This window comes from Salmo trutta, chromosome 21, assembly GCF_901001165.1.
Source record: "Salmo trutta chromosome 21, fSalTru1.1, whole genome shotgun sequence".
Taxonomy (NCBI): domain Eukaryota; kingdom Metazoa; phylum Chordata; class Actinopteri; order Salmoniformes; family Salmonidae; genus Salmo; species Salmo trutta.
Window position 1 is genome coordinate 29,761,084 of NC_042977.1, and position 27,555 is coordinate 29,788,638.

At 42.1% G+C, this 27,555-nt stretch overlaps 2 protein-coding genes across 4 annotated transcripts in view; both read right to left on the reverse strand.

The window, feature by feature from the left end:
- Positions 1-3,802: 3,802 nt before the first annotated feature.
- On the reverse strand, positions 3,803-12,755 carry LOC115157123 (tubulin beta-2A chain). Of its 2 annotated transcripts, none has more exons than XM_029705098.1 (4): positions 12,531-12,755; positions 11,912-12,020; positions 5,889-5,999; positions 3,803-5,260 (listed from the first exon to the last, which is right to left on the reverse strand). In XM_029705098.1, exons 1-4 carry the CDS (start codon positions 12,585-12,587, stop codon positions 4,167-4,169), a joined length of 1,371 nt encoding a protein of 456 aa, XP_029560958.1. In that variant the 5' UTR covers positions 12,588-12,755; the 3' UTR covers positions 3,803-4,166. The 2 variants fall into 2 exon arrangements, with proteins under 2 accessions (XP_029560958.1, XP_029560959.1); XM_029705099.1 differs by lacking the exon at positions 12,531-12,755 and adding an exon at positions 11,479-11,657 and having other exon boundaries at positions 11,912-12,002.
- A 7,884-nt stretch (positions 12,756-20,639) lies between these two features.
- Positions 20,640-27,555, reverse strand: part of LOC115157125 (solute carrier family 22 member 23) — a 78,723-nt gene continuing 71,807 nt past the window's right edge. The window contains exons 10-11 of one of the 2 annotated variants that reach the window (XM_029705101.1): positions 22,385-23,263; positions 20,640-22,342 (exon numbers count right to left, since the gene is read on the reverse strand). In XM_029705101.1, the coding sequence (XP_029560961.1) occupies positions 21,541-22,342; positions 22,385-23,263 (1,681 nt within the window). In that variant the 3' untranslated portion in view covers positions 20,640-21,540. Of the gene's footprint in view, positions 23,264-27,555 lie in introns of both variants that reach the window. The other variant, XM_029705100.1, reaches the window with a different exon arrangement.

The following is a 27,555-nucleotide window of genomic DNA, read 5'->3' on the forward strand; positions in this document are numbered from 1 at the left end:
GCTGGACTCTTAATTCAGAACAATGTAATGAGAAGGGGGGGTTGCTGTTTGCAACAGTAACAGAAAAAAAATTCTGAAGCTGAATCAATGTCCCACAAGATCACATAATGATGAATGAGTATTTTACACAACAGACCTGACTATAATACCACAGCATAGTAGGCTTATAACGTGACTGTTACACCAAAAACACCTAATTTCTAGTGAGATTTTAGGAGCTGAAACTGAATAGTCGCATTTCTTTTATCATGTGGCCAGAACGCAACAGTGTGCGTCACTAGGCAGGATACATGTATAAATGCTTTGATTGTAACAAAATACAAGACAGGTTCAAAGTTTGTTAAAACCATCTGCTCTAATTCGCTCACGAAACAGTAATTGAAGAATATCTAAATGCATATTTCCAAGAAACTGCTTCAGATCAAACTATTGGCATTTGGACATTTCAGTAATTAAAATGTAAAGAATTATCATTTACGATTGATGGTGATAATGGCCTATTTTGAAATGACTTATTCCTAACTCAGTGTTTAAAGCTATTAAAATAGAAAAATCAGGCAGACAGGCACTGGGGCATTCAGTTGCTGTTTGATTGAACGTTAGAATGGGTAAAACAAGTCAACTAAACAACTTTGAGCGTGGTATGATCGTCGGGTCCAGGCGCGCCGGCTCCAGTTTTTCAGATACGGCTGCCCTCCTGAGTTTTTCACGCATGACAGTGTCTAGAGTTTATCAATAAGGGTGCGACAAACAAAAAATATCCAGTCAGCGGCAGTCCTGTGGACAAAAATAGCTTGTTGATAAGAGAATTTGAAGGAGAGTGGCCTGCGCGGTCTGCAGATCTCAACCCAATAGAGCAGGTTTGGGATGAGATAGAATGAGCAGTTCGCTGCATTAATGTACCGCTGTCCAATCTGCAGCAACTGTGTGATGCCATCCCGTTAGCATGGACCAACATCCCTGTGGAACGTTTCCGTTGTAGAATACCCTGATGAATTCAGGCTGTTCTGGAGACAAAGGGGGTCCAACCCGGTACTAGATGGGTGTACCTAATGTAACAGTGCAGGTTCCGTCCCTCTCTTCGCCCCAACCCGGGCTCGAACCAGGGACCCTTGCACACATCAACAACTGACACCCCACGAAGCATCGTTACCCATCGCGCCACAAAAGCCGCGGCCCTTGCAACGCAAGGGGAAACCCTACTTCAAGTCTCAGAGCGAGTGACGTCACCGATTGAAACGCTATTAGCGCGCACTACCGCTAACTAACTAGCCATTTCACATCGGTTACACTCACCCCCCCTTTGACCTCCTCCTTTTTCCGCAGCAACCAATGATCCGGGTCACGGCACCAATGTAACAGTGCAGGTTCCGTCCCTCTCTTCGCCCCAACCCGGGCTCGAACCAGGGACCCTTGCACACATCAACAACTGACACCCCACGAAGCATCGTTACCCATCGCGCCACAAAAGCCGCGGCCCTTGCAACGCAAGGGGAAACCCTACTTCAAGTCTCAGAGCGAGTGACGTCACCGATTGAAACGCTATTAGCGCGCACTACCGCTAACTAACTAGCCATTTCACATCGGTTACACTAATAAACTGTGTATAATACCATGGCATATGCTAACATACATATGAATAATGCAGTACAGTGTTATATATGATGATATTGGTGAGATAAGCAGGAGACCTCACATAATGTGTCAGATAGGTGACCTGACCTCAGATTTTCTATTCTAAGCTAATTTGACAGACAAGTGACACATACAGTATTACTCCTGTGGTCTGATGTAAAAGACAGGAGACTGATGGTAAGAGGCAAAAGGTAGTAATGTGCATAATCAACACTGGGGTTGCGGCACTTATAGTCTGAGTAAATTCAGACATATTATAGTTACTCTGGGGACACATCTGCATATAACACAATGTCACTTTTGATGTACCTGGAACAGGTTAACATTAGTAAGAAAGTGACCCTAACCCTTGTTTTGTTCACACCCCGGCATAACCCAGAAATAAACCTAACCCTAACCCAAGCTTCATGTCCACACCCAGTCTCAACCCTTGCCATAACCTAAGACTGGCCTAACCTGTGGTTTTGAGTCCTCCTGTTGGTTTCTAATGTATCCGTCTCTGCTACGTCCTCCTGGGTAACCACACGTTCTTTCAATGTATGATGTATTCGACAAGAGCATCTTTCCCCCAGTTGTGTCTGAATTTTCCAAGAAGTGGATAACATTATACTAACAACATTCTGCCTGGTCAGCCTTTTTAGACGCCTGCTGTCAAAATAGAACAACTTCAGAGTCTTCAAGGATTTATGGACCACAGAGCAATGAAAAAGACAACCGATTTACTGTACCTCTAACAAAGTGGATACTCTTGAGCCTTGCCAGAGGACCTTTTTGTAAATGATATCAAGCAAATTGAGCAGGTAGAATAAAGGTGTGTAATATTGTGATTAACCAATATGTAAAGATCCTATTAAATCAAATGTATTTATATAGCCCTTCTTACATCCGCTGATATCTCAAAGTGCTGTACAGAAACCCAGCCTAAAACCCTAAACAGCAAGCAATGCAGGTGTAGAAGCACGGTGGCTAGGAAAAACTCCATAGAAAGGCCAAAACCTAGGAAGAAACCTAGAGAGGAACCAGGCTATGAGGGGTGGCCAGTCCTCTTCTGGCTGTGCCGGGTGGAGATTATAACAGCACATGGCCAAGATGTTCAAATGTTCATAAATGACCAGCATGGTCAAATAATAATAATCATAGTAGTTGTCGAGGGTGCAACAAGTCAGTAACACAAGAGTAAGTGTCAGTTGGCTTTTTCATAGCCGATCTTTGAGAGTATCTCTACCGCTCCTGCTGTCTCTAGAGAGTTGAAAACAGCAGGTCTGGGACAGGTAGCACATCCGGTGAACAGGTCAGGGTTCCATAGCTGCAGGCAGAACAGTTGGAACTGGAGCAGCAGCACGGCCAGGTGAACTGGGGACAGCAAGGAGTCATCAAGCCAGGTAGTCCTGAGGCATGGTCCTAGGGCTCAGGTCCTCCGAGAGAGAAAGAAAGAAAAAGAGAAAGAGAGAATTAGAGAGAGGATATTTAAATTCACACAGGACACCGGAAAAGACAAGAGAAATACTCCAGATGTGACAGACTGACCCTAGCCCCCCGACACATAAACTACTGCAGCATAAATACTGGAGGCTGAGACAGGAGGGGTCAGGAGACACTATGGCCCCATCCGATGAAACCCCCGGACAGGGCCAAACAGGTAGGATATAACCCCACCCACTTTGCCAAAGCACAGCCCCCACACCACTGGAGTGGTTAGGTTTACATGTTCAAAGATTGGCATTATTAGTAAAAATAATTCTGCCATTGAAAGAGAGTGTCCTACGTCCCCACACATTAAACCCGATGCTCGGATAGTCACCATGTCTGGCCAGCCCTAAATCAGATTTACTATCTGACAGATCATGATGAAGAGGAATAAACCATAATCTGGGTCTTTCATTCAAAAAAGTGTCTCCTGTCCCAGCCAGACAGAGAAAACAAACCAACACAGTCAAGATGACTCAAGGGATTCACAAGACTATAAAAGTGGTAAGCATCTCTCAAGATAGGTACGGTAATCACATTCCATGCTTACCTTGCATTTTAAAACCAGAAAACAAATCTTCATTTTTCTTATTGTATCTATACATCTTCATTACAGCATGAAAAGTCTGGATTGTTCATTGTATCTCATCTGCTGAATACAATGAGTATTCCCATGAAAAGAAAGCTAACGAGAGTGATATTCATAGGACAGGACCATTTTATTTTGCCACAGAAAATGCATTCTGAGGAAAATGTTACAAAACTCGGTTTCGATAATAGTGTAATGATGTTAATTTTATTGACATTGACACAGCATGGATTGGAAAATCAATTACATTTATAATACTCACATAATTGTTATGTTTCACTTAAGGTCTTCGAGACATATTTCAAGAGCAATGAAATGCAATAGTAGTAGTCTTTAGGCTAAACAGCTACAATATACAGTATCTTGACGCGACAAAAGCTCATTCTGCGCCTCTATCCTTCCATACCTATTGATCATTTAAAGTGACTGGTGGATATAACATACAGACTGCTGTACTGCTTCTACCCAGCACCCTTCAGTGGCGGACATCATGGTGCTGCTGGACATCCTGATCCGCATCCTCCAACTCGTCTTCCTCGTACTCGCCCACTTCGTCAGCAGTGGCGTCCTGGTATTGCTGGTACTCAGACACCAGATCATTCATGTTGCTCTCAGCCTCAGTGAACTCCATCTCGTCCATACCTTCTCCGGTGTACCAGTGAAGGAAGGCCTTACGGCGGAACATGGCAGTGAACTGCTCAGAGATCCTTCTAAACAGCTCCTGGATTGCCGTGCTGTTGCCAATAAAGGTGGCAGACATCTTAAGGCCACGGGGCGGGATGTCGCAGACGGCAGTCTTCACGTTGTTGGGGATCCACTCTACGAAGTAGCTGCTGTTCTTGTTCTGCACGCTCAACATCTGCTCGTCCACCTCCTTCATGGACATGCGCCCGCGGAAGATGGCGGCAACGGTGAGGTAGCGGCCGTGGCGAGGGTCGCAGGCGGCCATCATGTTTTTGGCGTCAAACATCTGCTGGGTCAGCTCGGGCACGGAGAGGGCGCGGTACTGCTGGCTCCCCCTGCTGGTCAAAGGGGCAAAGCCGGGCATGAAGAAGTGGAGGCGGGGGAAGGGCACCATGTTGACGGCCAGTTTGCGGAGGTCGGCGTTGAGCTGACCGGGGAAGCGTAGGCATGTGGTGACCCCGCTCATAGTGGCCGACACCAAGTGGTTGAGGTCTCCGTAGGTGGGTGTGGTGAGTTTGAGGGTACGGAAACAGATGTCATAGAGAGCCTCGTTGTCGATGCTGAAAGTCTCATCAGTGTTCTCCACCAGCTGGTGGACTGACAGGGTGGCGTTGTAGGGCTCCACCACCGTGTCGGACACCTTGGGTGAGGGCATGACACTGAAGGTGTTCATGATGCGGTCAGGGTACTCCTCCCGGATCTTGCTGATGAGCAGGGTGCCCATGCCAGAGCCGGTGCCCCCTCCCAGAGAGTGGGTGAGCTGGAAGCCCTGGAGGCAGTCACAGTTCTCAGACTCCTTCCTGACTACGTCCAGGACAGAGTCAACCAGCTCGGCTCCCTCTGTGTAGTGGCCTTTAGCCCAGTTGTTACCAGCTCCACTCTGACCTGAAAGACCCATGAAGAACCTGGGTTAGAGACAAAGCATCTTTGTGCTAGTAAACATTTAGCCATACACATCTAGGAGAATGAAAAGCAAGTCACCAGTAACAAGCATATGCATTGTGCACATTATTTATTCATTTCCAGTGAAAGAGAAAATTCCATTCCACTGAAACAACATTGAATAATTTGTATCTAATAAAAGTAGTGTTTTAATCTAATTGTACTGATGTGAGTGTAATCCTACTATACTTTATTCAGTATTATAGGTAAGGTGTCCTGGGGTGAATTTGATTTAGTTCAATATCCCCATCCTGATGAGCACTGAAGCAGTAGTAGTCTGGACTGCATTCTGCTGAGTCACCATGCTGGCTGTCTCTGCCTGACACAACTGCAGAAACGTTGCACAGAGAACACACTGTACATCTATGTGAAAGGTAAACTGAGCTTCGCTTCAAAGGACATGACAGTGAATGCTGACACAGACATGACATGCTTTGGGTCAAAGATGGAAGAGCTGATGAGGACATGAAGATAACCAATTGGGCAAGACAGCACAGACAGATCTGGGACCAGGCTGGGCGAGATAGCACAAAAAGATATGGAATGTGGCTAGATGATAACTACTACTCACCAAAGACAAAGTTGTCTGGTCTGAAGAGCTGGCCGAAGGGCCCGGAGCGTACAGAGTCCATGGTGCCTGGCTCCAGATCCACCAGGATGGCCCGGGGGACAAACTTGTTACCTGTGGGGGGAGGAGAGGCAGGGATATCAGGGTATATCAGATATTAGTGATATCATATATTCACTAGTCAGATTTTGTTGCACAACGGAAACCGTTTACTACCCTGGGTGAGATAGCATGGTGAAGCCACATCAGAGGGCACAACCTACACAGTAAACATTGATTCTGAGGAAATTAACCCGAAAAAGGAAACAGAGGGCAAATACTAGGCATCCCCTGACCATGCTCTCCCGCACAGCTTATTAAACAGAGCAAAGCACAGACTGCCTCTGATTCTCTTTCTCTCTCTCACTCTCTTTCTCTCTCTCTGTCTCGCTCTCTCTCAATTAGCCTCATTTGCAGACTGCAGCAGCTTGCAGCACAGAGAACTTGCTAGCTCCAGTCCAAAGTAGGGAGGGGGATTAAAATGTGCTCTGCAGAATTGATTCAGACCAAGATGGCATCTCCCAGACCAGAATAGAAAGAGGAGTGGGAGGCCCCAGTGCACAACTTAGCAAGAGGACAAGTACATTAGAGTGTCTAGTTTGAGAAACAGATGCCTCACAAGTCCTCAACTGGCAGCTTCATTAAATAGTACCCGCAAAACACAAGTCTCAATGTCAACAGTGAAGAGGCGACTCCGGGATGCTGACCTTCTTGGCAGAGTTCCTCTGTCCAGTATCTGTGTTCTTTTGTCCATCTTAATCTTTTCTTTTTACTGGCCAGTCTGAGATATGGCTTTTTCTTTGCAACTCTGGCTAGAAGGCCAGAATCCCTTCTATTCTGGTTAGAGCCAATTTGCTCTGTTCTGTGAAGGGAGTAGTACACAGCGTTGTACGAGATCTTCAGTTTCTTGGCAATTTCTCGGATGGAATAGCCTTCATTTCTCAGAACAAGAATAGACTAATGAGTTTCAGAAGAAAGGTCTTTGTTTCTGGTCATTTTGAGCCTGTAATCGAACCCACAAATGCTGATGCTCCACATACTCAACTAGTCTAAAGGCCAGTTTTATTTCTTCTTTCATTAGCACCACAGTTTTCAGCTGTGCTAACATAATTGCAAAAGGGTTTTCTAATGATCAATTAGCCTTTTAAAACGATAAACTTGGATTAGCTAACACAACGTGCCATTGGAACACAGGAGTGATGGTTGCTGATAATGGGCCTCTGTACGCCTACGTAGATATTGCATAACAAAATCAGCCGTTTCCAGCTACAATAGTCATTTACAACATTAACAATGTCTACACTGTATTTCTGATCAATTTGATGTTATTTTAATGGCCTTTTTTATTATTATTAAAAAAAATTAAACAAGGACATTTCTAAGTGGCCCCAAACTTTTGAACGGTAGTGTATATGTATGTTGCAGTTAAAACAGCTCATAAAAGTCTGTCAGTGGTATGAATACTTGGTAGAACTGTAATACAGAAACCAGCTACCCTCTAAATGTAGTGATGTATATTCTTCGAAAAGTAGTTATTCTACAGGAAATGTTATATATATATACAGTACCAGTCAAAAGTTTGAACACAGCTACTCATTCAAGGGTTTTTATTTTTACAATTTTCTACATTGTAGAATAATAGTGAAGACATCAAAACTATGAAATAACACATATGGAATCATGTACAGTTGAAGTCGGAAGTTTTTATACACCTTAGCCAAATACATTTAAACTCAGTTTTTCACAATTCCAGACATTTAATCCTAGTAAAAATTCCCTATCTTAAGTCAGTTAGGATCACCACTTTATTTTAAGAATGTGAAATGTCAGAATAATAGTAGAGAGAATGATTTATTTCAGCTTTATTTATTTCATCACATTCCCAGTGGGTCAGAAGTTTACATACACTCAATTAGCATTTGGTAGCATTGCCTTTAAATTGTTTAACTTGGGTCAAACGTTTCAGGAAGCCTTCCACAAGCTTCCCACAATAAGTTGGGTGAATTTTGGCCCATTCCTCCTGACAGAGCTGGTGTAACTGAGTCAGGATTGTAGGCCTCCTTGCTCGCACATGCTTTTTCAGTTCTGCCCACAAATTTTCTATAGGATTGAGGTCAGGGCTTTGTGATGGCCACTCCAATACCTTGACTTTGTTGTCCTTAAGCCATCTTGCCACAACTTTGGAAGTATGTTTGGGGTCATTGTCCATTTGAAAGACCCATTTGCGAGCAGGCATTAAATTCCTGACTTGTATTGAGATGTTGCTTCAATATATCCGCATAATTTTCCTACCTCATGATGCCATCTATTTTGTGAAGTGCACCAGTCCCTCCTGCAGCAAAGCACCCCCAAACCATGATGCTGCCACCCCTGTGCTTCACGGTTGAGATGGTGTTCTCAGCTTGCAAGCCTCCCCCTTTTCCCTCCAAACATAACGATGGTCATTATAGCCAAACAGTTCTATTTTTGTTTCATCAGACCAGAGGACATTTCTCCAAAAAGTACGATCTTTGTCCCCATGTGCAGTTGCAAACCGTAGTCTGACTTTTTTATGGCGGTATTGGAGCAGTGGCTTCTTCCTTGCTGAGCGGCCATTCAGGTTGTGTCAATATAAGACTAATTTTACTGTGGATATAGATACTTTTGTACCTTTTTCCTCCATTATCTTCACAAGGTCCTTTGCTGTAGTTGTGGGATTGATTTGCACCAAAGTACGTTCATCTCTAGGAGACAGAACGTGTCTCCTTCCTGAGCAGTATGACAACTGCGTAGTCCCATGGTATTTAAACTTGCGTACAATTGTTTTTACAGATTAACATGGTACCTTCAGGCGTTTGGAAATTGCTCCCAAGGATGAACCAGACTTGTGGAGGTCTACAATTTTTTTCTGATTTCTTTTGATTTTCCCATGATGTCAAGCAAAGAGGCACTGAGTTTGAAGGTAGGCCTTGAAATACATCCAAAGGTACACCTCCAATTGACTCAAATGATGTCAATTAGCCTATCAGAAGCTTCTAAAGCCGTGACATCATTTTCTGGAATTTTCCAAGCTGTTTATGTAAACTTCTGACCCACTGGAATTGTGATACAGTGAATTATAATGAAATAATCTGTCTGTAAACAACTGTTGGAAAAATGACTTGTGTCATGCACAAAGTAGACGTCCTAACCAACTTGCAAAAACTAGTTTGTTAATTAGAAATGTGTGGATTGTTTTATGAGTTTTAATGACTGTATGTAAACTTCCGACTTCAACTGTAGTAACCAAAAAAATGTTAAACAAACCAAAATATATTTTATATTTGAGATTCTTCAAAGTAGCAATCCTTTGCCTTGATGACAGCTTTGCACACTCTTGGCATTCTCTCAACCAGCTTCATGAGGTGGATTTCAATGGCTTTCCATTAACAGGTGTGCCTTGTTAAAAGTCAATTTGTGGAATTTCTTTCCTTCTTAATGTGTTTGAGCCAATCAGTTGTGTTGTGACAAGGTAGGGTTGGTATACAGAAGATAGCCCTATTTGGTAAAAGACCAAGTCCATATTATGGCAAGAACAGCTCAAATAAGCAAAGAGAAATTACAGTCCATCCATTACTTTATGACACTCTGGAAAATTTAAAGAACTTTGAAAGTTTCTTCAAGTGCAGTCACAAAACCCATCAAGCGCTATGATGAAACTGGCTCTCATGCGGACCGCCACAGGAAAGGAAGACCCAGAGTTACCTCTGCTGCAGAGGATAAGTTCATCAGAGTTAACTGCACCTCAGATTGCAGCCCAAATAAATGCTTCACAGATGGTTTGGGATGAGTTGGACCGCAGAGTGAAGGAAAAGCAGCCAACAATTGCTCCGCATATGTGGGAACTCCTTCAAGACTGTTGTAAAATCATTACTCATAAAGCTCGTTGAGAGAATGCCAAGAGTGTGCAAAGTTGTCATCAAGGCAAAGGGTGGTTACTTTGAAGAATCTCAAATATAAAATATATTTGGATTTGTTTAACACTTTTTTGGTTACTACATGATTCCATATGTGTTATTTCATAGTTTTAAAGTCTACACAATTATTCGACTATGTAGAAAATAGTAAAAATAAAGAAAAACCCTTGAATGAGTAGGTGTGTCTAAACTTTTGACTGGTACTATATATATATATATATATATATATATATATATATATATATATATATATATATATATATGTGTGTGTATGTGCAACTTTATGTGGTATTTGGGTTGCTATAACATTGGTTTGAAGTGACTTTGAAGATTTGTAAGCATTCTGCCATAGCCCCTGCCACTCCCATTGTTTCACTAGCAGCAATGCTAATTCTGGCTGTGGGGTAAGTAAATAAAGAAAAGTAAGCCATGTTTTTGGTCATTGTCTCTCAGGATCAATGGATTAATCACTTTTTGTGAATACAATTAAGTATATTTAAATGTTGTTGTACTGCCCCTTAAATGGCAGTCGTTTTTTACCACATAAATTTGACAAAATTAGAATTTAGTTAAAAAATCTAAAAACTAAAAGATACTACAATCCAACGACGGTCAATCTACTTTTTAGTACTTTGTAGTTTGGAAAAAAGCTGCACATTATTTAAGGGAAAATTTTCTATTTTTGTTTTCCAGAACATTCAAATTAACTGTAATTTTGCAAATATAACCGTCTGTTTAGTTATTTTTTTTATTTCAGATAACATTATTTACATGTCTAATGTTTTGATAAGAACTAAGTATATATTTGCTATGACGGTTGCTTTTTCCAATAGATTATTCTTGGGGACAATGACCCTAGTTGGTAATCCATTTATATAAAATATGTTGGTAGTATGAGGGTTAAAGTGCTGCTATACACATCTCTCTATGAATCAGTGCCTTGTTATTTTAGGAAACGTTTTATTGATGAATGCACAATGCATGTACAATAATGGATGGCAGAGTTGCTCACAGACATGCAAGCTCAATTTACGCCTGACAACAGTGAAATGAGAGGGATCAATACTGCTTAGCATTTGCACACACTGGAAATAGGATCAGAGCTAACCACAGGACATGTAGGCCTCATAGGCCCCAGGTTCTGCAGCCTGGTTGGTTTGGCAAAGGAGACTGACTGCTCAGTATGGCAAAGTGCCGGAGACAAAGGATGGGATGCTGCACGGCAATGACCTTCAAATCCCTGGCTAATAAAAATCAGACCGACACACAGACAGCAGACAAACATTAGGGTTGGGTCGGTTTTACAGAGACTGCAGATGTATACCTGACCCCCGATGAAGAGATAGATATAGAATTTGCTGTTTGATTGTTTATTTCAATTTTATTTATTATCTATTTCACTTGCTTTGGCAATGTAAACATAAGTTTCCCATGCCAATAAATTCCATTGAACGTAATATAGTGAGATAGAGGGAGAGAGAGGATAGAGGGAGAGAAAGATGTGATACAGGGAGAGAAATAACGAGGGAGGGAGGGAGATTGGCAGGTACCTGCTGCTGTCCTCATTCCCCCTGCCCTGCCAGAGAGGGATAGAGGGAGGGAGGGGGATTGGCAGGTACCTGCTGCTGTCCTCATTTCCCCTGCCCTGCCAGAGAGGGATGGAGGGAGGGAGGGGGATTGGCAGGTACCTGCTGCTGTCCTCATTTCCCCTGCCCTGCCAGAGAGGGATGGAGGGAGGGAGGGAGATTGGCAGGTACCTGCTGCTGTCCTCATTTCCCCTGCCCTGCCACAGGGCCCACTGCACCCAGACAGATATTATGGTTACAATGTCACATACTCAGTTTGGATTAGCCCTACAGAGCATGACTTTGCAAATCAAATGAGGTCTGCAGTTTTTATCACCAGGGAATATTGATTTACTTTTGTTTTCATTTGGGGGAAAGCCAAGTGATATTACAGTGTGCTTATGGTTTATTATTTTCTTTAACCAATTGTTCAGATGCATGCAGAGATTACTTCATGCCCAGTCCAGACAAATAGATGTATATATACCGGATGCTTCATTGTAGTACACGTTAATCCGCTCCAGCTGCAGGTCACTGTCACCTTGGTAACTTCCGGTGGGGTCGATGCCGTGTTCGTCACTTATGACCTCCCAGAACTGAGAATGGGACAGAGATGTAGGTACTGCAACTTTGATGTTTAAAGGTTTGAACTAAGAGATAAGTACGATTTTCTGTGCTCTGGCTATAACCTGTTCAAGACACATGGAAAAATACCGAACGGTCTTTGTGCGTAGCCCTATCCATATTGCGCATGGTGATAGCGTGACTCATCGGCCCCGCAGATGCGCGACACCACTGCAGACACTTTGCCTCCTAGCCCAAGTCCATAGGACCACACCCATATCAATCGAATAGCATCTAATATTTCTAAATAAATTAAATACTAATTTCTATAACACATTAGGCCAAAAATATTCTACCAAAATACTGGATGGGTATTTGGGAATTTGATGTCTTGGAAAATGCAGTGCGACATAGGCCTATTTTAAATAAAGTTACATGGGCGAAAAAAACATGCAGGTCTCAACATTTCAAACATCTAACAAAAAAGTTATTGCTCTATAACAACCACTGCGTCAGTATACAAATATAAACATGCCACCTACTTTGGCACCAATCTGGTTTCCACATTGCCCGGCCTGGATATGAACAATCTCCCTCATGATGATGCCTTGTGGGTGCAAGCAGACAGCAGCCTTTTGTCTCAGCTAACACCGATGTCCTCAACCTCGTTGCTACCCCTGCATGTGTCGCCTCTCAGCAGTTTTTACATTACTAGGGTGAGCGGTGAGCTCAGGGAGAGTCATCATGTTGATGCTGGGTGACGTCACACCGGCGCTGCATCCCAATCTCGCGCACCAGCATATCAGCGGGCAACGTCTGATGCAGTGGACCGGTGGACTGGTTGAGGATGCTGCTGCATCACTTTTAATCTAAAACATGGCGCAAATTGTTATTATTTGCCAAGTTAAGGAAATGCAACTTGATTGTTCATAAATATCCCCTTGTTCAATGTAAGCTAGGCATTGTGCCCACCGTCTAGTTTGTCTTCCTGCATCTGCTTCAGTGTACATTATGTCCAATAGAGGTCAGTTTGGAGCTCTGCAACTACATCATCCACAATGTTGTCAATGCCATTCTCAAGACAGAAATATTCGTTTTTATTGATCACTTGTTTACTAGAGAGGGGAGTAGTTTTCCCCTAGGAGCATGTTTACAGGGTATTGAGGTATTGTACGACATCATACAACAGGAAGTGGTTAAAATCAGAGTTTTCCAAGCAGAGAAATATATTAGCAGCATCAGTGGGTTAATAGCTGGTTTAGTAGAATGGTCTTATCATTTAAAGATCAATAAAAAAAAATACTGAACCAGAGTTATGGAATGACTGTGTAGCACAGTAGTATAGCAACATTCAGCCTCAATTCAATAAGCAAGTGATATATTGAAAACTGATCCTCAACATATAGCATCAACACACTTTATGCCCATGTCATGATCTTGGGATAGAGAAGACATCAACTGGTAAAACACGGGAAAACTCAAACACCTCAAGATTCAGTATCAAGAGGTGGCTTGAAAATAGTCTGAAGAACAATTAACTCAACAAAGACCCAGGAACACATCATTCATCAATAAATAGTGAAGTTTATTACAACGTCACGTGGCTTATATACAAGTGCATTATTCAAAATCCCCAAATAAAAATGTAACTGGTACAGTCTGTGATATTTACATTCATTCATTCAAATCTTGCACCAACAGAAACTCTGCGCCATATTGGGGTTATTTTTCATTTCACCAATATAGCTGTTTGGTTGCATGTAGGATGAGTGAAGATTTGATCAGTTGACAACCTGATTTATCCAGATAAAAACCCTTTCCAAACCACTGTATGATGGCACAACCTATGAACAACCCATGAACCTAGAGAAAATCATCTTTACCTGAATGTATTCTATGGTCTATCTACTTTTACTGTTTTACTATAGGCACTCTCCAAGCCAACACCCTACTCTTACCATACACTAGCGCCTGGTGCTGACGTTGCTATTACATATGAAATCTGAGACTGTAATGTAAGGTTGCAATGTGTTGTATTGTGACATTTTAATATAAGAGTATCTGCTAAATGACCAGAATGCAAATTAAAAATGTTAATGTAATTTTACATGTGAGGTTACACCATTTGTTCCTGTGTGTGTCAGTTCATGTGTGTATCAGCTAACCAATGAGACGGTGAGGTTGCATTTCAGGAAATGGGGGGTGAGAACTACTGTATCTACAGCTGCAGATGATATCCTCTTTAACATCTGTAAGATTGACCTATTTTGTTGTTCCAGTGTGAATAGACAGTACAGTGACAGACTGTACAGTAAAGTAAGTGTATTTTATTGTACATATACAACATGTCGAGTCTGTTATTGAAGTGATAGAGTGCTCAGACAGACTGTGTGTTCACAACAGCAGCCTCCTCACATCACAGCTAGCCAAACGAGCTAATCGGACGGGGGTGAAGTTGCCCCTAGACACTGATCTTGGGTCAGTTTAGCATTTTCCCAACTAATGGTTAAGTTTAGGATCAGGGGAGGAGAAGCTGATCCTAGATCTGTAACTGGGGAAATCTGGGGAAACTTTACTCCTGAGTTAACTACTCTGAGTTGGCAGGACACCAGGATACGTTGTGCTTTGAGGCCTAGGGTGTATTGGAGATTAAAGAAGTGAATAGGCCCATATATGGGTGTACTGAAGTTTAACTTGTTTCACATATCCTTTCTACATCATGCTTGAGTCTTGTGAACAGGGTGGATGTAGTATTAGGAATTAATCTCACAAGAAAATAATATCTTCTTTAACAGCGTGCTTATTTACCAGGAAATAACCAGAGAATGAACATAAAGTATGTTATTACATGTTTAGTATTTACATAGTTATTTTTTACATTCATAGAAACACATGACAGTATGTGTTGTGATGACTACTGTATGATTAGTGTACAGTAAAGTGATCATATTGGCTGCTATTGCATCATACACAACACTTTGGACACCTCCAAAGCCATTGTATTTTCCTGGTTAAATACATAGTAATAAACACACTATATAAGAATGTGGACTCCATGGCATTTTACATCAATCAATGAGATTTGAAAAGAAGCTTTACAATAAATTAGTGATGTTGTATTTGTAAACAGTGGCAAATTGACACAGATCTCTGCACAATTGGATGAAGTAGCCTTATTAGTGAACTGACAGCCAACATATTGTTTGTTGGGTATATACTATTGTCAACAGTCAGTCAATCACAGATGTTGGTAAAGCATGATGTTGACACTAGCCATTTGGGTTTTAAAAAGAAGAAGAAAGCTCCTCATATATTTCAATTTTAATAAAAATAATCAAAAGATGTTTGTTGTTTTTTACAGTCAAGAGATCACAGCATTTCTCTATCATGTCTGTATTGATTACAATGAAATAAGTACTTAATGTTAATGATTGTTAATATTTTGACGTAAAACCCCAACAAAAACAGAGAGGGGTAAGCCTACATTTCAAAATGTAGCAGAATTTTTGTCAATATCACAAAAATATCATTTTTGCATACTTTTGTGAAATGAAAATATTTTCAGGTATATTTTTCAAGGGAATATACAAAAAATATTTTTACTACAACAAATATGCAAATTACACATACACAATACACACAAGATGGTGGCAATGACAGATATATATGACAAAATACTTTTGTCATTCATGTGTCCATTTCAGAGCGATAGCTCTTGTGTCTTTTTAGGTAACATTTGAACATCACTTCTTTGTTTCGTGGAAAAGTTCACATTTTTGTTTACATGCTCTGTCCCCATAGCAAAGGATAAAGTGCCACTTACATTCACACAAATAATGGTGACAGTGCCGGCTAGCTGTATACACTAAGGACACGCCCCTTGAGATTATAGTGGAAATCTTTTTTCTTTTTTTGTAATCAAGCTCAACATCAGTAGCACAACAACATTAAGTATGCAATTTTATCTACAATATCACGTTTACAAGATCCATTGCATACAGTACAATTCATTTCATTTATGAAAAGAGTGAAAAAAAAAAGATGACGCTTCAGTCCCATGAAACGGGGAAATAGTAAAAAAAAAAGAAAATGTTTCACTTTCAGGACCGCACCGTCAATAATCACAACATAGCCCTATAGGACCAACTGACCCCTCACTTAAACCACATCACTGGTAAAGCTCTCCTTTTCTACTGTCTATTCAGACATAAACAGTCTATTGTCTTTTTAACTTTGGAGCATGCCTCTTCAGTTCAAGTCATTCTCTCCTTCTCTCTAACTTTTCATACACACATGCTTGTATTAGACTAAGGACTGAAGTCTTGAGATGTTTCACTTGTGATTTTAACTCATTGTCTAATACATCAAAATACCTCCAATACTTGTCTTTATTGCCCTTCGATTGGCAGTTCATTCGGGCAGCAAAATTTACTTTTGGTTTTTCATGTTTGGCAAATTGCTCTTTTCCCTACACAGAATCCAATTGGTTTCTGGGTACTAATTTCAGCGACAACAAGAACAATTAGGAGAAATCTGGCACTGTTGACATTCAAAATTCTGCTTTGTATTCTTGAAGTATTTTTTTCTACATGATAAGGCAATTGTACATCATCAAACACATTGGACATACATCTAAGTCTGCAGCGGAGGCAAATGTACAGTCAAATGCTTTTTTTGTGGTATTTATGGAATCTCCAACTAACCTTTGGGATAAAGGATTCTAAATGGAGTTTTGGCTGGTAGTCTCTGTCTAAAATTACATTCAGATTCCCCCAACAACAACAACGTCACACGCTGACGACGTCATAATTATTGACAGTTTCAGACTGTGGCTGAGTAAAGGACAGTTCAACATTTTCGAGGTGTCCTAAAAAAATGCCACCCCCATCCTCAAAGTAAAAAATATTTTCACACGACACTCCCCTTGTACTGTAAAAAATAATTGCACACCGTCCTCCCTCATAGAATTAACTCTAAATAATGTTTGCGACCACAAATAACTATAGTGACCCTGTGTCTATAAATGTGACTTTTCCACTTCATCATGCTTTTGTGGCACAGTCGATGCAACGCAGGGCTACGGGCCAGAAGGTTGAGAGTTTGCCGACCACCATGGACAGAGCTAATGCTCCCGGCCTGTTTCATTAGACCTACACCACAATCAGAGCAAGCTGCAATGACCAGCTAGGTGGAAATCAGATTTTCAAAATGTTGAGGCCATATTTAAGCAATAAGGCTCGAGGGGGTGTGGTATATGGCCAAAATACCACAGCTAAGAGCTGTTCTTATGCACAACGCAACGCGGAGTGCCTCAATACAGCCATTAGCCACGATATATTAGCCATATACCAAAAACCCTGAGGTGCCTTATTGCTATTATAAACTGGTTACCAGTGTAATTAGAACAGTACAAATATTTTTTCTTGTCATACCCATGGTATACAGTCTGATATACCACGGCTTTCAGCCAATCAGCATTCAGGGCTCCAACCACCCGGTTTATAATTATATAAAATATATGCAACAAATTTTCCACCAACAGGTCTCTGTGCCAATTGACAACAACCAATAAGCAAATTATACTGACTTTGGCTGCTTCAACATCATGATTTGCGTTTTTCAACACCACAATCTGGACAGTTTTGATGCCTGAATAAAATGTTGGACAAATGTACGCAGGTAGCCTACAGGAGATTTTGAAGTAGCTTAATCAGATTCAAATATTGTGACTGGTTGTGTTTATGCCACACATAAAAGGTAATGCATTTTAAAAGTTAAATTACAAATATTTAGGCTATATTGAAGTGTTAGGTTCTAGGTGCGCGAGGAATAGCTGCTCGGGTAAGAGAGGATTCAGAGCACGCATGACGCTTTCCTGAACAACTGGGCCTGCCGGGAGCATATGTGACCACATTATTATAGCACGACATAGGAGAATGAGGATCCGCAACAGACAGTGCATCTCAGTATCAGAACTTAAAATAAAGCCAGAATGGCCTGCTACTGTGTATTTCTAGACCAGGGGTCTCCAACCTTTTCTAGCACAAAAAGCTTAAAAATGTAATGCGTCTCGAGTTACACATTTTTTCAAGCTTTCAAATAGGCACATTCTTCCTTTTCTCCTCTCCCCTGCAATTATTCGCCAGGTCCTCAGTGTACAAGAGAATGTTTTCTGTGAATATACCTGGTAAAATAATGGTTAATGAACAACTCTAAAGGGGGCCCTTATAAAATAATTTTAATTAAAAAAAAATTAATAATTTTCCCCCAAATATGTTGAATATTTTCCCAAATTAAGTTCTTAGTAAAAAAGAAATTGTGGGTTTAGATTAAAACAATTTAAAACTCAAAATTACAATAACAGTTCATTAAGAAACAACAAAATTGTATGTTCTGAGTCCATGTCAATGCTTAAAATCCCATCAGAATATTAATTTTTTTAGGTCTGGAAAAAACGAACAAATTGATCTTTGAGTGTAATTCCCCTTTAGTTCCACATCTGGCCCTTTAATTGCACAAGTGAGGAATGTGCCGTCTAATGTGCCGGTCTAGCGATGGTTCTGTACTGCTGCTACTCATTTCATGGCGAAGTTTATGAAGTTTACGAACGCAAAATTTTTTGTTTCCATGTTACATGAGCTGAAATAAAAGACTCCAGACATTTTCTATATGAACAAAAAGATTATTTCTCTAAAATGTTATGCACAAATTTGTTTACTTCCCTGTTAGTGAGCATTTCTCATTTGCAAAGATAATCCATCCACCTGACAGGTGTGGCATATCAAGAAGCTGATTAAACAGCAAGATCATTACACAAGTGCACCTTGTGCTGGGGATAATAAAAGGCCACTCTAAAATGTGCAGTTTTGTCACACAACACAATGCCACAGATGTCTCAAGTTGAGGGAGCAAGCAATTGTCATACTGACCACAGGAATTTCCACCTGTTACCAGAGAAATGAATGTTAATTTCTCTACCATAAGCCACTTCCAACATCGTTTTAGAGAATTTGGCAGTACGTCCAAGAGGCCTTACAACTGAGTGCCCCATGGTGGCAGTGGGTTATGGTATGGGCAGGCATAAGCTACGGATAACGAACACAATTGCATTTTATCAATGACAATTTGAATGCACAGAGATACCGTGATGAGATCCTGAGGCCCATTGTGGTGCCATTCATCCGCCACATCACCTCATGTTTCAGCATGATAATGCACAGGCCCGTATCGCAAGGATCTGTGCACAATTCCTGGAAGCTGAAAATGTCCCAGTTCTTCCATGGATACTCACTAGACATGTCACTCACTGAGCATGTTTGGGATTCTCTGGATCGAAGCGTACAACAGCGTGTTACAGTTCCCGACAATACTCAGTAACCTTGCACAGCCATTGAAGAGGAGTGGGACAACGTTCCACAGGCCACAATCAACAGCCTGATCAACTCTATGTGAAGGACATGTGTCATGCTGCATGAGGCAATGGTGGTCACACCAGATAATGACTACTTCTCTGATACACGCCTCTACCTTTAAATTAAAATTTAAAAAATCTGTGACCAACAGATGCATATCTGTATTCCCATTCATGTGAAATCCATAGATAAGCCTAATGAATTTATTTAAATTTACCGATTTTCTTATATGAACTGTAACTCAGTAAAATCTTCGAAATGGTTGCATGTTGCATTTATATTTTTGTTCAGTGTAGACACAAATGATATACTTACTCATAATTTACTTCTGACAGGTAAGCCTACTGTGCAGTCAACATTTGATTGAGAAGGCTTTGGGGAAACCCACAAGACAGTTATCATATCAACTGGCTCCACATGAAGTGATAGACAAACGCGTGCCTCACACAGACAGACCGGGGCAATATTGCTGGAAAATTAATTGGCAGATATTGTATTACGTTTGGCTTTTTAGGCCATTAGTGGCTAACCTGGGGTGGGATAATGCCAATGTTGCGTTGATTAGACAGTAGCTGGGAAGCTGCGGTGTCTGATACACGAGAGATTTGTTAATGAGTTTGCGGTGGACCATGTGAAAATTGCATGTACTTTCAGAATTGTTTGGCGAGCAACTCATAGGTGGGCTGAGAGCTACTCATAGGTGGGCTGAGAGCCACTCATAGGTGGGCTGAGAGCCACTCATAGGTGGGCTGAGAGCCACTCATAGGTGGGCTGAGAGCCACTCATAGGTGGGCTGAGAGCTACTCATAGGTGGGCTGAGAGCTACTCATAGGTGGGCTGAGAGCCACTCATAGGTGGGCTGAGAGCTACTCATAGGTGGGCTGAGAGCCACTCATAGGTGGGCTGAGAGCCACTCATAGGTGGGCTGAGAGCTACTCATAGGTGGGCTGAGAGCTACTCATAGGTGGGCTGAGAGCTACTCATAGGTGGGCTGAGAGCTACTCATAGGTGGGCTGAGAGCTACTCATAGGTGGGCTGAGAGCCACTCATAGGTGGGCTGAGAGCCACTCATAGGTGGGCTGAGAGCTACTCATAGGTGGGCTGAGAGCTACTCATAGGTGGGCTGAGAGCTACTCATAGGTGGGCTGAGAGCCACTCATAGGTGGGCTGAGAGCTACTCATAGGTGGGCTGAGAGCTACTCATAGGTGGGCTGAGAGCTACTCATAGGTGGGCTGAGAGCTACTCATAGGTGGGCTGAGAGCTACTCATAGGTGGGCTGAGAGCTACTGGAGCTGTTGGAGACCCTTGTTCTAGATCTTATAAACTGTCGAGAGTAGACCAACAACTGAGCCAAGTGGAATGAAATATTATTCAAATGACATTTTCACTGCAGTTCACAGCCTAGAGTAAAATGTACTCACTTGAAAGCAATAATGTGTTCTAGGCTAGTCTAGGTAGGATAATTGTATTGTCCCTAAACAAGATTTACAGTATAGGGGAGATTTTTGAGCTGTGTGTCTCATGTCTTCACTGTTCTTTCATGCTCAACGACGCACCTGGCCTCTGCTGATATTGGTGCAGCTTTGAATGATATATGTGTGGTATGATCGCTAGTTATTGCAGATCTGGTAGTGACTATTGTCACTATGAAAGGTGGATAGAGGGCAGGATAGACAGACTGGTAGACTATATTGGCCTGTGGTATAGTTAATGTGTGGAAAAGTGCAGTGCATAATGGAACCTCCAAAACACCTTGATATAGGGGAGGTGCATGCAAGCAGATGATAGAAGAAATCATATAGTAAAACCTACAAATAGGGTGAATGTAAACCCGGGGGAAAAACGCATTGCCCTCCCAGTAAATTTCGAACTGTCCCTAACCACTCATCAATGTCACCACAGCCGGTCCCCCTGTCCTGTTCTCTGGCCGCTCCCAGTAAGATGTATGACCAAAAAAACTTGGCCCAAGCTCAAGCTGTTACCCTCCTGTCTGTCGCTGGCAGTCTCCCTACAGAGCAGCTGAAATATCTGAGGCCTGATAGGCCAGTTAGTGACCCCTGTCATGTGACATGGGTGTCCAGGGCTTCTTCCTCCATGAGGGAGGGGCCCACCTCCTTGTTCCACAGGTGGAGCCTTGGATCATGAAGACGCCACCCCGTTGACAGCGCTGTTTTCTGAGATGGCACAGTCCATTACGGGGAGGATACCTGAGTCTATTGGGGAGGAGATGGTGCAGTCCATTATTGTGGAAGCAGGGGCTGCCTCTGTTGTCTCAGAGTCTGTTATGTTGGGTTGAAGTGAGTCTATGAAAAGCGGAGTGGTAGAGTCCAATGTAAGGGGTTGAACAATGTCTGTGATGGGGAGAGTGGTAGAGTCCACAGTGAGGGGGTGGACAGTGTCTCTGACAGGGGGAGTGGAAGAGTCCACTGTTGTTGGGATATGAACTGAGTCAATGGGTGGCAGTGGTGGTGGTAGGGGGGTGGGGTGATGAACAGGGGAATGAGCTACGACAAGGGAAGAGGGAGAGACAACAACATCATTAACACATGAAGAGTCCAACTCTGGAGTATGGACAGAGTCTGTGACAGGGGGAATGGTACAGTCTGAATTATGGGTAGGAGGAGGGGGGAGTTTGCCATCTACAGAGTCTATTAGAATGGGAATGATCGAATCTGTGGTGATGGGGTCAGTAGAATCAATAGGAGTGGTACGGTCCGCCATGGGGGGAAGGGGAAGAGTGTCATTGATGACAGTAGGGGAGGGTGTTGGAGAAGGGGGGATAGGGACAATTACAGGGTGAGTGGTAGAGCCCAAGGTACAAGGAGTTTCTATGACAGGGGGAATGGTAGAGTCCAATGTAGGGGTGGTTTCTATAACAGGGGGGACGATAGACTCCAATGTAGGGGTGGTTTCTATAACAGGGGGGACGATAGACTCCAATGTAGGGGTGGTTTCTATAACAGGGGGGACGATAGACTCCAATGTAGGGGTGGTTTTTATGACAGGGGGAGGGGTGTAAGTGGAGGTAGAGGATGAATCAAGTACTGGTGGAGTGGTTGAGTCCAATGAAGAGATAGGATGGGTTTCAATAACAGGGGGAATGGTGTTGACCAAGATGGAGGTAGGGAGGTCTTCTGCATCAGTGGCAGTGGTAACGTACTTAGTAGGGGAGGGAGCTGTCTCATCCTCAACAATGAAAATGGATTCATGGGCAACATAATTAATGAGGGGTATATCAGTAGAATCTTTAGTGGTCTTCAGATTGGAGGGAGTGAGGGCACTATTTCTAGGTGTGGAAGATAACAGGTGCTCTTTACTAGGCAGTACAACGCCTGCCTTATCTAGGGCCGCCATAGGAGTACCAGATGGGGGCGTAACGGATCGCCCATTGAGGTCTTTCTTAACCAGGGGCACGCTATCAGGATCAGGCTGGAATGACGTCAATTCTGTGGCGGGGGGCGCCAAAATATCTATAAACGACGGTGCCGTGAGGTCAACAGCGGAGGATGCCGTGGAGTCCATGGTGAAGACGGTGGTGGCGGCCGCCTCGTGCAGTGGCGTGTCGTGGACCCGGGTGTAGTCCCTGCTGCTCTCCGACTGGGCCAGGAGGAGGCGCTGTTCGCCAGGCTTTCTGGGGGGCAACAGGGGCTGGCGGGTGTAACACTCCCCGTCGGCCAGGGTCTCGGGCAGGGGCTGGTAGCGCGTCTCGGGGAGGAGGAGAATGCAGATGATGCAAATGAGGGTGCAGCAGGCGAAGATGATGTGGTGGAGGAAGTAGCCCTTCTGATTGTGCAGCTCCATGATGGGGGCGGTCAGCATGCCGAAGCCAGCGCTGGCTAGTACCAGGCCCAGACCACCACCCCTATGGAGAGAGAGACAAAGAACGTCATGTCAGTCATCACTTCTGAAGTCTACACATCTACACCCAATCTCAAACCCACCCTTGCCCCCTACTCTCCTAGGCAGCTCTCATGTAGATTTGAGACGATACAGACCACCATGCCTACAAAGGGAGACATGGAACGTCAGTTAGGAAGTCACCATATCTGAAGCACATGACTACTTCCGATTCCAAAACCGCCCCACTCTCTTTAAACCTGATCCATTCTTTAGAAAGGGTGTGCCCTGCAACCTCTGCCATTTCCAGTGCAACCTCTGCCCTGCAACCTCTGCTATTTCCAGTGCAACCTCTGCCCTGCAACCTCTGCTATTTCCAGTGCAACCTCTGCCCTGCAACCTCTGCCATTTCCAGTGCAACCTCTGCCCTGCAACCTCTGCCATTTCCAGTGCAACCTCTGCCCTGCATCCTCTGCTATTTCCAGTGCAACCTCTGCCCTGCATCCTCTGCTATTTCCAGTGCAACCTCTGCCCTGCAACCTCTGCTATTTCCAGTGCAACCTCTGCCCTGCAACCTCTGCTATTTCCAGCGCAACGATCTATGTTCACATTCAATGGCACATTCCACATTCAAGCCCCTACTAGTCTCATTTCCTTACGAAGACACACTTGGTGATTATTGTGTTATTGACATACCCTATCAGCCATTTTAAGGTCACAACAGCAGAGAATTCTGCAATACCATGATTCATCTGATACCATTGAGGAGTTTACCACAGGTGTCATCATAAGTGCATAAACGTCGTCATCCCCACAGTAACAATACGAATGTATCCAAATCAAAAACATGGATTACAGGCAATATCCACGCTGGGCTAAAGGCTAGACCTACTCCTTACAAGGAACGGGACACGGACACATACAACAAAGCCTGCTGCGACCTCCGACGCAATATCAAACATGCAAAAGGACAATATAGGAGGAAGATGGAATCCTATTACACCAACTCCGACGCTCGTCTTATGTGGCAGGTTTTGCAGACAATAACAGATTACGAAGGGAAACCCAGCCATGAGATGCCCAGTGATGCAGAACTATCAAACGAGCTCTAAATGCCTTTTATGCTCACTTCGAGAAATACAACCTTAAGTCTTGTGTGAAAGCCCCTGTTACGGATGACTGTGTGATCTCGCTCTACATGGTCGATGTGAGTAAGTGTGTTTTCACACTTGTCCCCTTTCAGACCATTTTTGTGAACTCAGTGCAGTTCGCTTCATTTTTCTGTGCAGTGTGAAAGCTCCAAAAGGAACTCAGACCTGTCAAAAGAGCCCCCAAAGCGAACCGAAATGAGACTATCTCAAGAGGTGGTCTGAATTCGGTTAGCTTGAATTACACGGTTTCGGTTCCCTTTTTAGGACAATGTGAACACAAAGCTTCCCAGGTTTGCATGTCATTATTCCCGCATTTAATCAAATAATTAATGAAATGGTTACCTGGTCTATCTGCGCTGACCCTATCTTGCACTTACTCTATGCACACTCACAAGACTATACATACACACTATATTGAAACTCACACTACACTGACACAAAACCCACACACATTCACATACATTACATACAGTGCATAACACACACACACACACAAACACACACCTACCGACAACACAAACACCCACGTGCATACCGACACAACACATACATACACACACACACACACGCGCGCACACACACACACTTTTGCACTCATTATGCAGTGCCTTCAGAAAGTATTCATACCCATTGTCTTATTCTACATTTTGTTGTGTTAGAGCCTGATTTCAAAATGGATCAAATGTATTTTTTTATCTCACACATCTACATACAATACCCCATAATGACAATGTGAAAACATGTTTTTATAAATTTTCACACATGTATTGAAAATGAAATACTAAAATCTAATTTACATAAGAATTCACCCCCCTGGTCAATATGTTACAATCACCTTTGGCAGCGATTACAGCTGTGAGTCTTTTTGGGTAAGTCCCTAAGAGCTATGCACACCTGGATTGTACAATATTTGCACATTATAATATTTTTTTTTATCTGTCAAATTAGTTGTTGATCATTGATAGACTGCCAGCTTCAAGTCTTGCCATAGATTTTCAAGTCGATTTAAGTCAAAACTGTAACTACGCCACTCAGGAACATTTAATGTTGCCCTAGTAAGCAACATTTGGCCTTGTGTTTTAGGTTATTGTCCTGCGGAAAGGTGAATTTGTCTCCCAGTGTCTGTTGGAAAGCAGACTGAACCAGGTTTTCCTCTGTGATTTTTTTCAGTGCTTAGCTCTATTCGGTTTATTATTATCCTAAAAAAAAAAACATAACATGATGCAGCCACCACCATGCTTGAAAATATGAAGAGTGGTACTCAGTGATGTGTTGGATTTGCCCCAAACATAACACTTTTATATTCAGGACATAAAGTTAATTTCTTTACCACATTTTTTGCAGTTTTACTTTAGTGCCTTATTGTAAACAGGATGCATGTTTCGGAATATTTTTATTCTGTACAGGCTTCCTTTTTTTCACTCTGTCATTTAGGTTAGTATTGTGGAGTAACTACAATGTTGTTGATCCTTCCTCAGTTTTCTCCTATCATATCTATTAACCCGCTAGACAACATTGGGCGTCTTCTTTAGCATATGCATCAGATCCATATCAACCCACAAGGTGCGAAAACATAAGCACCAACCCTTGATAAATAGTACATCAACTATTGTAAAGGATTAATTGCATTAAGACATATTTGTGGAAAAAACACTAGGTATTTGTTTAGCTAGAGTCAAGAAATGGTTTGTATAATTCTTCAAAGTCCAGAAAAAACACAAGACCTCCAACCTATTTTCATTTCCCTTACAATAAAAATATTACAGTTTAATTCATTTCATCAGCTTTATCTGTAGATTCAATTAGTAATAGAGTTATACAGCAGTAATTAATAAAGTCTAGTTAAAGCTTATTTTGACAAAGTAGAACAAAAAAGATAATAATACAACCAGCCAGGTGCACAGTTGAAATAATTTGCTGTATTCCTATACAAAAGCACCAGTACATGAACAATTGCAAAGGATAAATTGCATATTTTAATTTGAAGATAATTATGTTACTAGTTTTTACGTTGTAGACAGAGCATTGCTACTGCGCAGGTGGTCATGTGCTGAATGCTTTGACAGTTCGGATATTCTTGAAAAAGGTTAAATTTGGAAATAGAATTATGATAGTTATTTGACAAAGGTAAGTGTAATAGAAACTGCAGAATATGCTCTTCCTGATACTATATAGAAATAAAAATGTTTTACCTACATGTGACTCTGAAGGAGGATTTGAAAAAGTGATGCTCCTTTCCATGCATTTGTAAATTACAAGTTACACCCATCTCTAAGTATACAATTTGACAATTGATAGGCCTAATATTGTCACTCATCAGATTATTGTCAATTTAATCTTGTCTACAGGCTAATTCTTATTACACAAACTCATCATTACACTATTGTTGTTCTAAATTAAATCAACAACTTTACCCTCATCATTCAGTTAGGCCTACTTTAAATTTGATTGTGAAGTAATTCCATCCATCCATCCACTTGTCATTCATTCAGTGGGGGATGGCATCGTTTGCTTTGCTGTATAGAGTCAAGGAAATGCTTCGCATTACTGGAAAGGCCTACTGCAACATGTAGCATGTTTTAGTTTCCCATTACAGCTTATTTTTTAAAAGTACAATTTAAAAGAGAATGGTATCAATCCCCAAGGCGCGCGGCATAACACAAACTCATCATTACACTATTGTCTTTATAAATTATATCAACCTCTTCAACCTCATCATTCAGTTAGGCCTAATTTAAAATCAATTGTGAGGTAAGATGCACAATTATTGCTCATTTATCCATTTGTCATTCATTCAGTGAGGAGAGAGAGAGATGCATTAGTGCCTGGCTGGGTACCAACGTCCTACAGCACATTGCCTTGGTGGGTTAAATTAGGAATAGGTGTGAAAAAAACCAGGTAAAAGGGCTCTAAATACATTTGTGTTCGTGATTTCAAAATTCTGATATAATACAAACATTTAGGAAAAGTCAAGGAAGGAGCAGGACATAGCAATTTTTTGGGGCAGATATTATTTATTTACAAAATCAAACGTCAGTGGCCATTGGCCTACGGCGGTTCTAGTGTTAAACTGTTTTAAAGTCACCATTGGCCTCATGGTGAAATCCCTGAGCGGTTTCCTTCCTCTCCGGCAACTGAGTTAGGAAGGACGTCTATCTTTGTTGAG